Genomic DNA, 12556 nt, shown 5'->3' with positions numbered 1-12556 from the left:
GATTACAGGATGCACAAAAACATGCAACAGATAACAGGGTCGGTTGTCTTAACATGCAAAGGCTAACTTTAAAGAGTCAACGCTGCAGGCAGGAATATGCGCGCATGCGCAGCACTTGTTTACTGTGTTGTCTATCCTCTTACCTGCAATGCATGTCACCAAGTTGGGGATTCCTCCAGCGGGGGCTGCAGATTGGGCACCCCCAACATCTTCTTCAGTAATGATCAGTTTGGATTCGGGAACCACCTCAAACTTTCTGAGCACTGCAATAAAGAAATGTGATGAAATGCAGGTATCTCAATCTTCCATTTCCATAACCCCGCCAGGAAAAAAGCTGTGCAAATCAAGGACAGTGGGATAGGAAAAAGTGCATGGAAAGGGTCATTCGGTATATTAAGGAGACGTGCATGCTTCCATCCTTGATATTTATAACTGGAGGGACAGCCCTGGATTCGGACAGGATATAGCGGGCTGAATGGTCAAAGTGTGTGTACATTGGGTGGTCCTGTCCTCCCTGAGTTTTTTATGCTGCACACAATTTGAGGCAGTAGATGATTCAACCTTCCTAGGTGCCCCATGCAAAGGTACAGGGATCCCGAACATGGGGTGAGAAAACAACCATTAGCAATGTTTGGTTTTTTGGGGTAGCCTTATTTTTATTTCTTAGCCTTATTTCTATTTTCTTGTAAATTTTATAAAAACAAACATTAAATTTAGATTCAAATGTATAGGAAAAGAAGAAAGCATGGAAAGCACAGTCAAGCACCAAGATTTTAACATTACATGATTCAATCAAAAACTGGTAAAGAACTGTGTTGTATAAACAAAAGAGGAGGTAAACAGTTTTCTAAGTCAACTTTTCACATGTCTGCATAAAAAGTATGCAGAAACTCCTTATGTTTAACAAAAGAAGAGATTAGAGGTATATGTCATATTACTTCATATCGAAATACAACCTCTTAGTTACAATGCTGTCCAATATTATATTTGCAATTGGATTCTTTGCATATAGTAGTCTAGATGGGTTATTTTCACTTCTGTGTAGATGTAGTTCTAATAATAGTGGCCAGCCAAGGCTGGTCCTAGACCGGGGGGGACTGGTCCCATCCTTGAAGCATAATTACCTTTTGAGACCCCAGCCTTTGAGCACAAGTGGAGTACTTGTTAAGGTTCCCTGATAAGGGTTGTGCTATACCCCTGTCCCCTTTATTCAGTATCCCCCTGCCTGCTTTTATAGCAGTGCCTGCTTACAATACACCTTTTTAAGACATGCATGGAGGAAGAGACACATTTTGGTTCATTCTCGTCTGGATGAAGTATGTCAAAAAACCTCCAATGCAGTAAAAAGAGAGTCCTAAATTTCGCTCCACCAAAAGAAAGTCTATCTTTGGTGCCTTTTGTGGTGACCTGCCCACAAATCCCCACAGCAGCCAAGGGTTGCAACCTTGATGGCTTGCCGTACAGCATGCAGTGTTATGCAGGGGACTCTGGGACATCATTATGTAATTTGGAAGTGGTTGACACTGTAGAATACAATTGGGCCTCATTAGCAGTGTTGGCGCTATACAATAATTCCTTAGAATAGAATAGAACTGCCGCATTACCGCACTGCCCAACTACGAGTTTGGGGTTAAGGTGGAGGAAAAACCTCCAGCAAGAATCTGAACATAAGTCAATCAATCAATCACATATGTGTTATGCGCTTTGTCATTGAAGGCATCATGACGCAATATAAATACCGAATGAAAGGTGACAGTTCAAGCAAACAGGTGGGTTTTTTAGGCTGAGTTTTGAACAGTTCACCAATTCCACCACCTTACCACCAAAATCCCCCATGGAGTACTATGGACTCCAATTAATGGGGAATAACACCATCTACCACCACTTGTAATCCCGCGGTAATGCCGCCGGACCAAGTGGCGGTAACGGTAATACAGGTTAGTGTAATCTCAGTCGATTTACCCCATGAACACAAGATTAACGGAAACCACTCTGATGGTGAAGGTTGCCACAAAAGCATCTCAAGAATTTGCAGCGAGTATGGGGGCAGTCCCACCAATTCGACATCCATGACCAGCTAGTGACGGTGGGATTGTTTAGACTGGCCTGTGAGCGATCCTGAGCAATGCAGAATTCCAGCAGGTGAGCACTGGCATGTTCATAGAAAGCTTTGAAAAACGATTGCAAATGTGCAATACATGCAAACTAATTCGAGCATTGTATGCATAGCTGAAATATGCAAAGGAAGTAGAGTCCACAGACAGCATTTCATGCACAGGCCAACGTGTTTTGCTGCTATCCCTTTGTGTATAAGTCCCATTTGTGCCATTACCTGGTGCCAAGGAAACCATGTCTAACTGCTAAGGCCACAGCTACCAAACCACATAGCAAAAACATCTCAAGCAATACATCAGCACAAGTTCTAGAACAAGCAATTCCAAAATCAGCACATTTTATTGTTGAAAACACAATGTTGAAAACCAATGCAATAAGCTATAAAGTGCAACCGTGCAATTGTATTATACAAAGACCAGAGACATATGTAGAAAAAGATGCACAAATTACATAAAATTGACGACAACCAGACACAATATCCTACCATCACAACCACAGTCACACTAGCGCACATACACAAACACCATGCATCGATGTGCAAAAAACAATTCAATATGCAATATAGCAATTTAAGTGAACCACAATGTGTAACATTTTTGAGAAAAAACACAAGGTATCAAATCCCAACTGGCACCAAATCACTGAAAGAAGAAAACATGTGCCAATACAGTTTGGGGCCCGGGGCACGTGCCCGTTCTGCCCTCCCATAAAGACGTCACTTTTGTGGATTGGAAGCCGCTCTGCCGCAGTTGGTGGCCAGGTGATCCATTCTTCTGCGGATCTGTATTGTGACTTCCCCACTGCACCAGCAGCAGGGTGCAATGGTGGTGCACCAATGAGGTAAAGTGGTGGAGGCTTAGATTGTAGCATAGTAATTGATATTTACCACCAGGTCACTAGACCCATACTTCCGACACATGCCTATACAAAGTTGTCTACTGAGAGCATGTTCAGCTAGTGTGGCATTGTGGCGGTGCACGCCATCATGTCTCGTGATATTTCCAACAGCCCTCAAATGGTCGGTCTGGCAGATCGTTCAGATGAGCTTCTGCATTTGGTATTTCTCGCAAGGACAGTTTTGGCAGATGACATTTTTCCAGCCATATGTCTTCATCCTGTGGGAGTGGGGATGGGGCATGATGGCACAGCAACTGAGACGGGCGGAGGACACCTGGAAAGCACACTTCCAAGCAGGAGGGAGGCATACGTGGTTCAGCGGTTGTTAGGCTGTCCTCAACAATACAGGGGCCAAAATGGTGAGCAGGTGCGCTGCTGTGGTAAAATAGCACCGGGAAGGCAGGATTTAGTAAAATTGTCTCACGGAAAGGATCATGGAAACTGCCAAATGAGCAGTGGCGGCTGGCAAATAGGGGCACTATGGGCGGAGCCCCGCCAACATTGTGCCAAGGCCGAGCCCACCACTGCATCATGTCCATGAGTGACATTAAAATCATGTCACTGATGGACACGGTGGCTGCACTTCGAATGTTCAGCCATCCCACTGCACATGCGTAATGCTGCTTGAGCTTGGTCGAGGCACAGAATCTTAGTTGATAACCTATGTCCTTGAAACCAATTGCCGTAATGCGTAAACCACACCCAGTTCTCGTACTACGAGAAACAATATATTTTTACATATCCAGTGTATCCAAGCGACAGAGAAAGACGAGGGTGAGGACGTCAAGTAAACAAGTAGGTGAAGGTTATAAATGACCCCAAATCCCAGAAAGCAGAGCAATAAGGAGATACTTACGCAGACACTGGGCATCACTGAGCGAGCCTTCTGTCTCAGTCCACGCCAACCTTTCCCCATTATCGCTGGCACAGTAATAGGCTTCTGTGGTGCGGTCTTGTTGGGAAGGCTTATACTGACCGTCTTCATCACACTTCAGACCCTCTGTGTTCATCTGACAGCCTGTGAGGCCTGTTTCAAAAAGCACATTCATATTAGGGTCTTGGAACTGAGCCTCGTGGGGTTCTGGCTGGACTAGAATCTGTCCCCTAGGGAGAAGTGTCACCTAAGGTATTTCCTTAGGTTATCATGCAGCTCTGGAGATATATTGCAACTAGAAGAATGTATACTTAGGAACCCTTTTGAAAAAGTGAGATAATAGATGGTTTGTCAATGAAGACATTATGCATTGAACAGCAGGGGGCATTGTTCTTAAAAGTAGTAGCACATTGTTTAGGCTCTCCCATCTTGGTGGCAAAAGTGAATTGTGTTGGATTGCTGAAAGGAATGTTTTCCCATGAAGCGGTTTAAATTCCACCCTGTAATCTACTGGAATATCAAACAGAAATGTAGTGTGCCACACCCGCCCCCTCCAATCACAAAAAGGCAGATATAATTTTGATGTGTGTTTTGTAACCTTGGATTTATTACTGCCATCCCAAAGTGGGCTATAGACGCTGATGTAAAATCGCGTTGAGGCACATTTGCCAGAGGCGTGCACCTTTGCCAGAGGAATGAACCTTTGCCAGAGGCGTGCACCTTTGCCAGAGGCATGCACCTTTGCAAGAGGCATGCACCTTTGCCAGAGGCGTGCACCTTTGCCAGCGGCATGCACCTTTGCCAGAGGCATGCACTTTTGGCAGTGGCATGCACCTTTGCAAGAGGCATGCACCTTTGCCAGCGGCATGCACTTTTGCCAGAGGCATGCACCTTTGCCAGCGGCGTGCACTTTTGCCAGAGGCGTGCACCTTTGCCAGCGGCATGCACCTTTGCCAGAGGCGTGCACCTTTGCCAGCGGCATGCACCTTTGCCAGAGGCGTGCACCTTTGCCAGCGGCATGCACCTTTGCCAGAGGCATGCACTTTTGGCAGTGGCATGCACCTTTGCAAGAGGTGTGCACCTTTGCCAGCGGCATGCACCTTTGCCAGAGGTGTGCACCTTTGCCAGCAGCATGCACCTTTGCCAGAGGCATGCACTTTTGGCAGTGGCATGCACCTTTGCAAGAGGCATGCACCTTTGCAAGAGGCATGCAACTTTGCCAGAGGCGTGCACCTTTGCCAGAGGCATGCACCTTTGCCAGTGGCATGCACCTTTTGGCAGTGGCATGCACCTTTGCAAGAGGCATGCACCTTTGCCAGCGGCATGCACTTTTGCCAGAGGCATGCACCTTTGTCAGAGACATGCACCTTTGTAGTGATGTTCCCCTCCATCCAGAGAAGCTGAGAGGAGGGCCCTGCCAGTGCGGAATTCCAGCCAGCTGAACCCTCAACCATGCCTTTGCAATAAGCACATTTGTGAATACATTGGTAGCTATGGTAACCGTCCATCAGAAACATTCCACAAGTGTTGACTTTTGTTTCTGCCAGTTGGCAGTATCTGCTCACTTGCAGATAAATTACACGGATATTGTTGACACTGTTACAGGGCGCATCATCATCCAAAAATATATGTCCTAATTCAAAATTATTTTAACACTGAGCATTTATACATTTTCCATAACCAATGTGTATCTTCTTTGAAACAATGATTGCTGAAAAAATACAAACTACAGTTAATACATTTACCAGGTCACATTGACGATGAAAGTAACAATCTTCCAAATTGGTAAAACAGCACTTTTAAAAGAAGCGAAACTGACACGTTTCGCTGGAACCTCGGGTGCAGGAATTTAGCTTCCGCGGGGAGTCATTGGCCAGTCTTCACTTGTGTGCAAAATACTGCTCATGGGATCTGATGCACGAGGGCAATCTGAGCCTCTGTGTGTTACTGCAAGGATCCGCAGCAATTGCAAGAAGGTCCCTTAATGCAGGAGAACAGATTTTGCAGTGTGGCCCTGAGGTAATTGACATTAAATAATGACCCTATTGTTAAATGTGTTAAATCGGTTAATTCTTCAAGTCCCAATGTGGAGAGATAGTACTCTTGTTCCTCAATATTTGAAAAAAAACCTCATTCCTTGCTGATCTCCTCTCCCTTATGGTTCTCTCCTCTGGCAGTGGCACCAAGATGCCACTTGAGAATGAGTGTTTTATAAAACCTCAAAGAAACCCCGTCCATTCAAATGGATGGCACATTATATTAATGTCTCACTTTTTAGCGGGGTTGGTCTTCAATTGTTGGAACAAAGGGACTTAACTACCAGGAAGAACAGAAGCAAATGTTCTGTTATGGGAATCTTCACAGCTGCTTCGAAATTCGATCCTTTCTGGGTAATCACGATCTTTTTTATTGCCTGACCGTGGTTAATGTTTGGGTACTTTTCTGAATGTGTAATTTTTCATAGGCAGCATGCGTTAAGCACACATAGAATGTAATTTCGAAGTATTTGCATGGGAGCAAACCGCCAGATGCCGTAAGGATCTTTTATGTTATGATATGATATGGTACTACCCAAATTGACCTTTTACAATTGACCTTTTGCACAATTGACCTAATTATAGTGGTCCTAATTGACCTTCTGCACAATTGACCTTTATATTATTTTAGTTATTTTATATATGTATTGGATTGGTTTTGGATTATAAATAATATAAGGGGATTGAGTGTGGGGTCACGGGGTGTTTTGGATTGGTTAGATGGTTGCAGGGGGTTTCCTCCCGCATATATGTCCTAATTGACCTTCTAAATTAGGGCTATTCTCCCGAGGTCAATTCTCCCGAGGTCAATTGTGAAAAGGTCAATTAGTATACAACCTATGATATGATATGGCATTTATAATGCGCCTATAGACAAGTGTTTCAAGGCGCGACGAGGCAAGGAAGGGGGTACAGAGGGAGGATAGAGACAACGATCTTACTAGGCCAAGTGACATTGAGATTGAGCGAGTGCAGGGGAGGGGAAAAGTGCCAGGGGAAAGGGAGGCGGCAGTGCTGTACATGGGATCAAAACAATAACAAGAAGTGCGGCCCGCAGTGGCAGGTGCAAGGGTAAGTGCAGACAGCAGGTGTCCAAACGTGCAGGTAGGGGACTGTAGGGTTACAGATACAGACCCAAGGGCAAGGGTTGCCGCGAGGCAGTGCAGGTGTGCAACTGGGCAGGCAGAACCCTGGGCCCGAAATCACAGGGTAGTATCAGCAGGGGAGAGGAAGAGAGATGGCAGAAGCAAAGAGGAAGGTCTTGTGGTGCTTTCGGAACCCGGGATGGTTATCCTCAAGTTTCAGGGCGGCAGGATGGCTGCTCCAGAGGGAGGCCCCAGCCGAAGAAAGAGATCACCCACCAACTCGTTGCTTGGAAAAGTGGCTGACCCTGAGGGAGTTGAAGGTGGAGGAGCGGAGAGCTCCATTAGGAATGTATTTGCAAAGAGAGAGTTGGAGGTATTGAGAACACAAGCCCCAGAAGGCCTTGTGAACAATGCAGAGGGTCTTGAACTTAATCCTTGCAGCCATTGGGAGCCAATGCAGCGATGTCAGTGCTGGAGAGATACAATCCCTGTGCTTGAGGCCAAGGACAAGTCTCGCAGTCCTGTTCTGGATGAGTTGTAGAGGACCGAGAGTAGAAGCAGGCAGATTTAGAAAGAGGCTGCTGAAGAAGTCCAGCCTAGAGATAACCAGAGCTCTAGAGACAGTGAGCTTCTGGGGGAAGCAGAGGAAAGGAAGAATACCTCTGAGGAGGTGCAGTTAGTAGTCTGACTTCTTAGAGGCGTTATAGATGTGAGGATAAAAGGAGAATGTGGAGTCGAGGATGACCCAGAAGTTCTTAGCCTCATAGGTGGGAGCAGGAAGAGGGCCAAGGGAGGCCGGCCCGAGAGTGACAGGAAAGGAGGCTGCAGGTGTGCCGTTGAGGAGAATCTCCATCTTATTGGCATTAAGGCAGAGATCATTGGCGGCACACCACTCCTGGATAGCAGACAGACAGTCAGAGATGAGAGAAGGAGAAGAGGTGGCAGAGGGGAACCTGAAAACGAGCTGAGTGTCATCCGCATAGCGCTGAAAGTTGGAGCAAAGAGAGGTAATGTACTGGGCGAGAGGTGCCAGTTATTGGTTGAACAGCCAAGGAGAGTGGTTAGACCCCTGGGGAACACCACAGGTAGAGAGTGAGATAGAGGAAAGGAAGGACCCAAGTTGGACCTGGGGGGTCGATCAGAGAGGAACGGGGTCAACCAGGCCAGGGCCTGATCAGTGATACCCAGGTTATTACGGAGACAATTGACCAGGATGGCATGGTTGACCGTGTCAAAGGCAGAAGAGAGAATGAGTAAAATGAGGACAGAGGGGATATTAGAATCAAGGTTAGAGAGCAGGTCTTCATGGATGTTCAGGAGAGCAGTGTCTGTGCTTTTGGCTACTCTGAAGCCGGACTGATGGTCATGGAGACAACCAACAGATTCAGTGTGAAGATTAAGCTGGGAGATGACCAGCTTTTCCAGTAGTTTGCCCAGGAAAGGAGTGATGGAGATGGAGCGATAGTTAGATGGGCAGGAGGGGTCGGCTGAGGTTTTCTTGAGAAGAGGGTGCACAAGAGAGTGCTTCAGGTGGGAAGGGAAGGCTCCAGTGGCAAAGGAGTGGTTGCAGAAGTTAGCCAGGGTGTGCTCTTCAACTTCCTGTAGTGAAATGGGCGAATTTCATTCATGAATCAGGCATCTGGGTAGCAGGTATAAAGACCACATTCACAAAGATTGGAACTGGAGCAAATCAGGGTTAGACGAGATTTGCTCCTGCTACCTTACACCTGATTCTCAAACCCTAAAGCTGGAGCAACATAAATGAAGCTGTGTGGCTCCGAAAGCAGCATATGCCCAGGCTTCAGCTAATTATCTTGCCCAGCCTATGCTCATTAATTGGAGTTGGGGGGGTACTCTTTCTAAATGTTTTAAACATTTTAGCATTCTAACTTTCCAGTTGCATGGGTTCATTAATGCAATCTCGGGAGGATGGCTCAGGGGCAACGCGCTCGCCTTGGTAGCAAGACGACGCAGGGCAACACAGGTTAGATCCCCAGGTCCGAGCTTAGAAACCTCTGGTTATTAAGCGTGTTATAAATAACCAATTACAATTGCATGAATATTACTCACAGTAAGATTCCTTGTAGGCGCCTGTGCTGAGGGTAGTTTTGCCTGCGGGACACATGGTGCAGGCCAAGCTTCCTGCCTGTTCCTGATAGAACCCACGAGGGCAGGGCCTGCATTCTTCCATTTGAAAGTAGCTTCCTGGAGGACATGGTACTGCAAAAACACATGAGGATGCAAATTAGACTGTGATACAAAGATGCCTTATTTTCTTTTTCTTTGTAAAGATGTCCTGCGTCCACCTTCCTGCAGGATGCAGCTGTGCTTGGAGCATGCAGCATGTGCACCAGAAAATGCACAGTACACCGCTCACTGCCTAATGCCTAAGAATGTATGCACATACATGTGATTCCTTGAGCGCTCTAGACATGTTCCATAGTAATGGCAAGGCCTGTTTACGTTCTGGATTGTAGAGCTTCAGAAGAGAATCTCAGGGGATGCAGTGCTTGCATGCACAATAAACCTCTCAATAGTGGAATACATCAGATGCCACAGCGATCAGGGGCCAGATAACAGAAGTGTTGCACCGGTGCAAGTGCAAAGTTGCACGGTATTAGCACTAGGGCAAATTTGCCCTATTTTTTATAAACACTGGTACATATTAGAAAACCACTGCATCATGACAAGGTATGGCATGGTATAAGTACCAGGGCAAAAATTGCCCTAGTGAAAAAACGTTTTGATTCATTTTTGCTCCAGGGCAAAGTTTGCCCTAGTGCCAATACCATTCCATATTAGCGCTAGGGCAAACTTTGCACTGGTGCAAAAATGCAGTGAAAATGTATCTTTTTTGCATTAGGCCAATTGTTGCCCTGGTGCTTGTAATTTGCCAAACTACACCTGTCATGGTGCAATGATTTTCTAATGTGTTGCAGTGTTTTTAGAAATAGGGCAAACTTTGCCCTAGTGCTAATACCGTGTAACTTTGCACTTGTCAAAGTGCAAAGATTCTGTAATCTGGCTCCAGGTGGACATATTTGGCAAGTGCCAATCCGGAAATTGCCAGATCCTCTCTTTTGTGGTCCCTTTTAAATCAAGTTGTGCAAGCTCTTAACGAGGACTACCTTGCTCTCTCTGGACCACCATGAAGTTACTTGATGCTGGTGAACAGAAACACGCACTGACATAGCCAAACGAGTTGCCTTTTGTGTAGGAATTGCATAGGAATGTCTTGCTCCTCGTGATAACTGTTTTAAACCAGTGACTAAACCAGAAAGTAGAAGTAGAAATCCAAGTGAGGTTTTGAAGAACCATCTCTACTCTGGAACGCTCATTGTGTATCCCAGGCGCCGCAATGCCTGTTGTCATGGGTGGTTTTTACCTATTAAACAGGAACTGCAGTATTACATTTCCCAGTGGATGGAGTTCTAAACTAGGATGTCTTTTTTGCTAAAGTGGAGGTGTACTTTGATGCATCAATTTCACATGGATGTCCAACATGCATCACACGGAAAGTACTTCTAGCCAGGCAACATTGAATAGGGTAATAAGTACATCTATTGTTGCAGCTCTTAGAAGCAGGCGTAATTTTGCAAGTAGCACTATATAAAAACCTGAATATTATTCTTACTATTATTATTATTTATTTATTTATTTGCATTTATAAAGTGCGCAAAACAGCCCAGTGGCATCGTGGTGCTGAAATTATATTATTATGATTAATAATAGGCACACATAACACATTTTAAGCTGAGAAATGAATAACATGTTGTTGCACTTGTGAGAATCCTTATTCACAAACGGACTTCACTCTTCCTGGTGTTTTTGGGTAAATCTTTGTGGTGATTTATGGAATTGAGCTGAATAAATGTTCACCAATCCAGCACTTTCATACACCTTCTCGAAAGTTTAACAAGGAGCCATACCACATCCACTATTCAGCCTCTGTCCGCTGGGAAGTTTCCGGAACCCTTTCATGCAACCCAGCTGAACCATGGGCGACAGCCCGAACTCTTCGTCGCGAGGAAAGTCAATGGACACATCGGCCGGGAACTGCTTTGAGTCCACATTAAGTAGATATCCGCCACTTCTGATGAGGGTGATGAAGCGACCAGCAAGGCCATCCCCTGCAATGGCATTTTCTAAAAAGGAAAGGAAGAAAACAGCACAATGGGGAATTATGTTGGGAGCTAGGAGAACAATAGCGTTGGTCAAAACAAAAAACAGCAACAAGCGTATGTTGTCACGTTGTCAGTATGAAAACCCTGTTATGTTTTAAATGCAATGGGCAGTCCATCTCCAAAGTATACAACATTAAGGTTTTGAGCAGGGGTGTTGATAGGTCTGGAAAAGATACGGGGTACGCTAATGTCGGGACTGTCGGGCCCGGGGCTAGCTAGCCTTTTGGCTGTAGCCCCTGAGCTTCTATCCAGGGCTACAACCAAAAGACCCAGTGCTATAGCCCCACGCATACCCCCCTAGCAACGCCTCTGGTTTCGAGCAGGGGTGTTGCTAGTTCTGGAAAAGATCCAGGGCTATGCTAATATCGGGACTGTCGGGACTCGAGGCTAGCTGGCCTTTTGGCTGTAGCCCCTGAGGTTCTATCCGGGGCTACAACAAAGAGACCCAGTGCTATAGCCCCCCGCAAGCCTCCCTAGCAACGCCTCTGGTTTCGAGCAGGGGGTATGCATGCAACCTGAGGTACTCTAGAAAGTTTGGGCTATGACTCCCATGATCCTTCATCATTGCCTATGCTGGTTAGGGCTATTGGGGGTTTTAGTCCAAATTATCTAGAGAGCCAAAGTTTTCATACAACAAACACAAGCTAAAATAATAATCTGTGGGCCTTATCAAACATATAGTATGTAAACATCATACAAAGAACTTGCAATACTGTCAGCAAGTTAAAACAAGCAAGAGTGTTCATTAAATCTTCCTTGAAGATAATGATAATAGATGCTAAAGAGGAAAGTAGGTCAACCCTTAAAAGGAAACAGTAACCATAGAGTAAAGCCTTTAGCCATCTCTTATTCGTCTACATTTAGTTTAGTAAGGTAAGGCGCGAAGAAGAGTAATACAGGCAAAGGGATACAGCAAAGACAGGTTGGTTTCAGTGGGGGAGGGATAAGAGACATCACTGTGCGGACCGGGAGAAAAGTAGAGAAAGGGGCATTCGGGGAAAGGACAGGATGCAGCAGGGAGTGGCATTGAGAGATGGCAGAACAAATGAGAATGGAGGGCACACAGGGTAGGGAAAGTAATAGGTCTAGAGTAACAGTGTTCATAGGGAATAGACAAATTAGACATTGGCCCTCATTATGACTGGAACAAAATGCTATTAATTCCGGCACCAGCATTTTACCGGACCGGCAAAACACAAGTTTGCCGGTGGGGGCAACGGATCTCCCAGCAGACGTGACCTGCTGGCAGATCAGGTCCCTACCAGCAAAGAAATTCCTGAATCACTGGCACTGGTAATACGGTGCCAGCTATCCCGGCAATCCCATGGAGTGGGAATTTACCATCGTGTCCCCCACCTGTAATAT

At 45.8% G+C, this 12556-nt stretch overlaps 1 protein-coding gene across 1 annotated transcript in view; it reads right to left on the bottom strand.

Annotated features, from left to right (window-relative positions):
- The window catches only part of TG (thyroglobulin), a 1030738-nt gene that overhangs the window by 789485 nt on the left and 228697 nt on the right, over nt 1–12556 (bottom strand). The window contains exons 20-23 of the mRNA XM_069622147.1: nt 10937–11152; nt 9078–9227; nt 3869–4039; nt 144–263 (exon numbers count right to left, since the gene is read on the bottom strand). Coding sequence (XP_069478248.1) covers nt 144–263; nt 3869–4039; nt 9078–9227; nt 10937–11152 — 657 coding nt within the window. The remainder of the gene's footprint in view (nt 1–143; nt 264–3868; nt 4040–9077; nt 9228–10936; nt 11153–12556) is intronic.

Source organism: Ambystoma mexicanum, chromosome 5q (assembly GCF_040938575.1).
Source record: "Ambystoma mexicanum isolate Mex_15411 chromosome 5q, UKY_AmexF1_1, whole genome shotgun sequence".
NCBI classification, from domain to species: domain Eukaryota; kingdom Metazoa; phylum Chordata; class Amphibia; order Caudata; family Ambystomatidae; genus Ambystoma; species Ambystoma mexicanum.
This window is presented reverse-complemented; position numbering and strand designations above follow the sequence as displayed.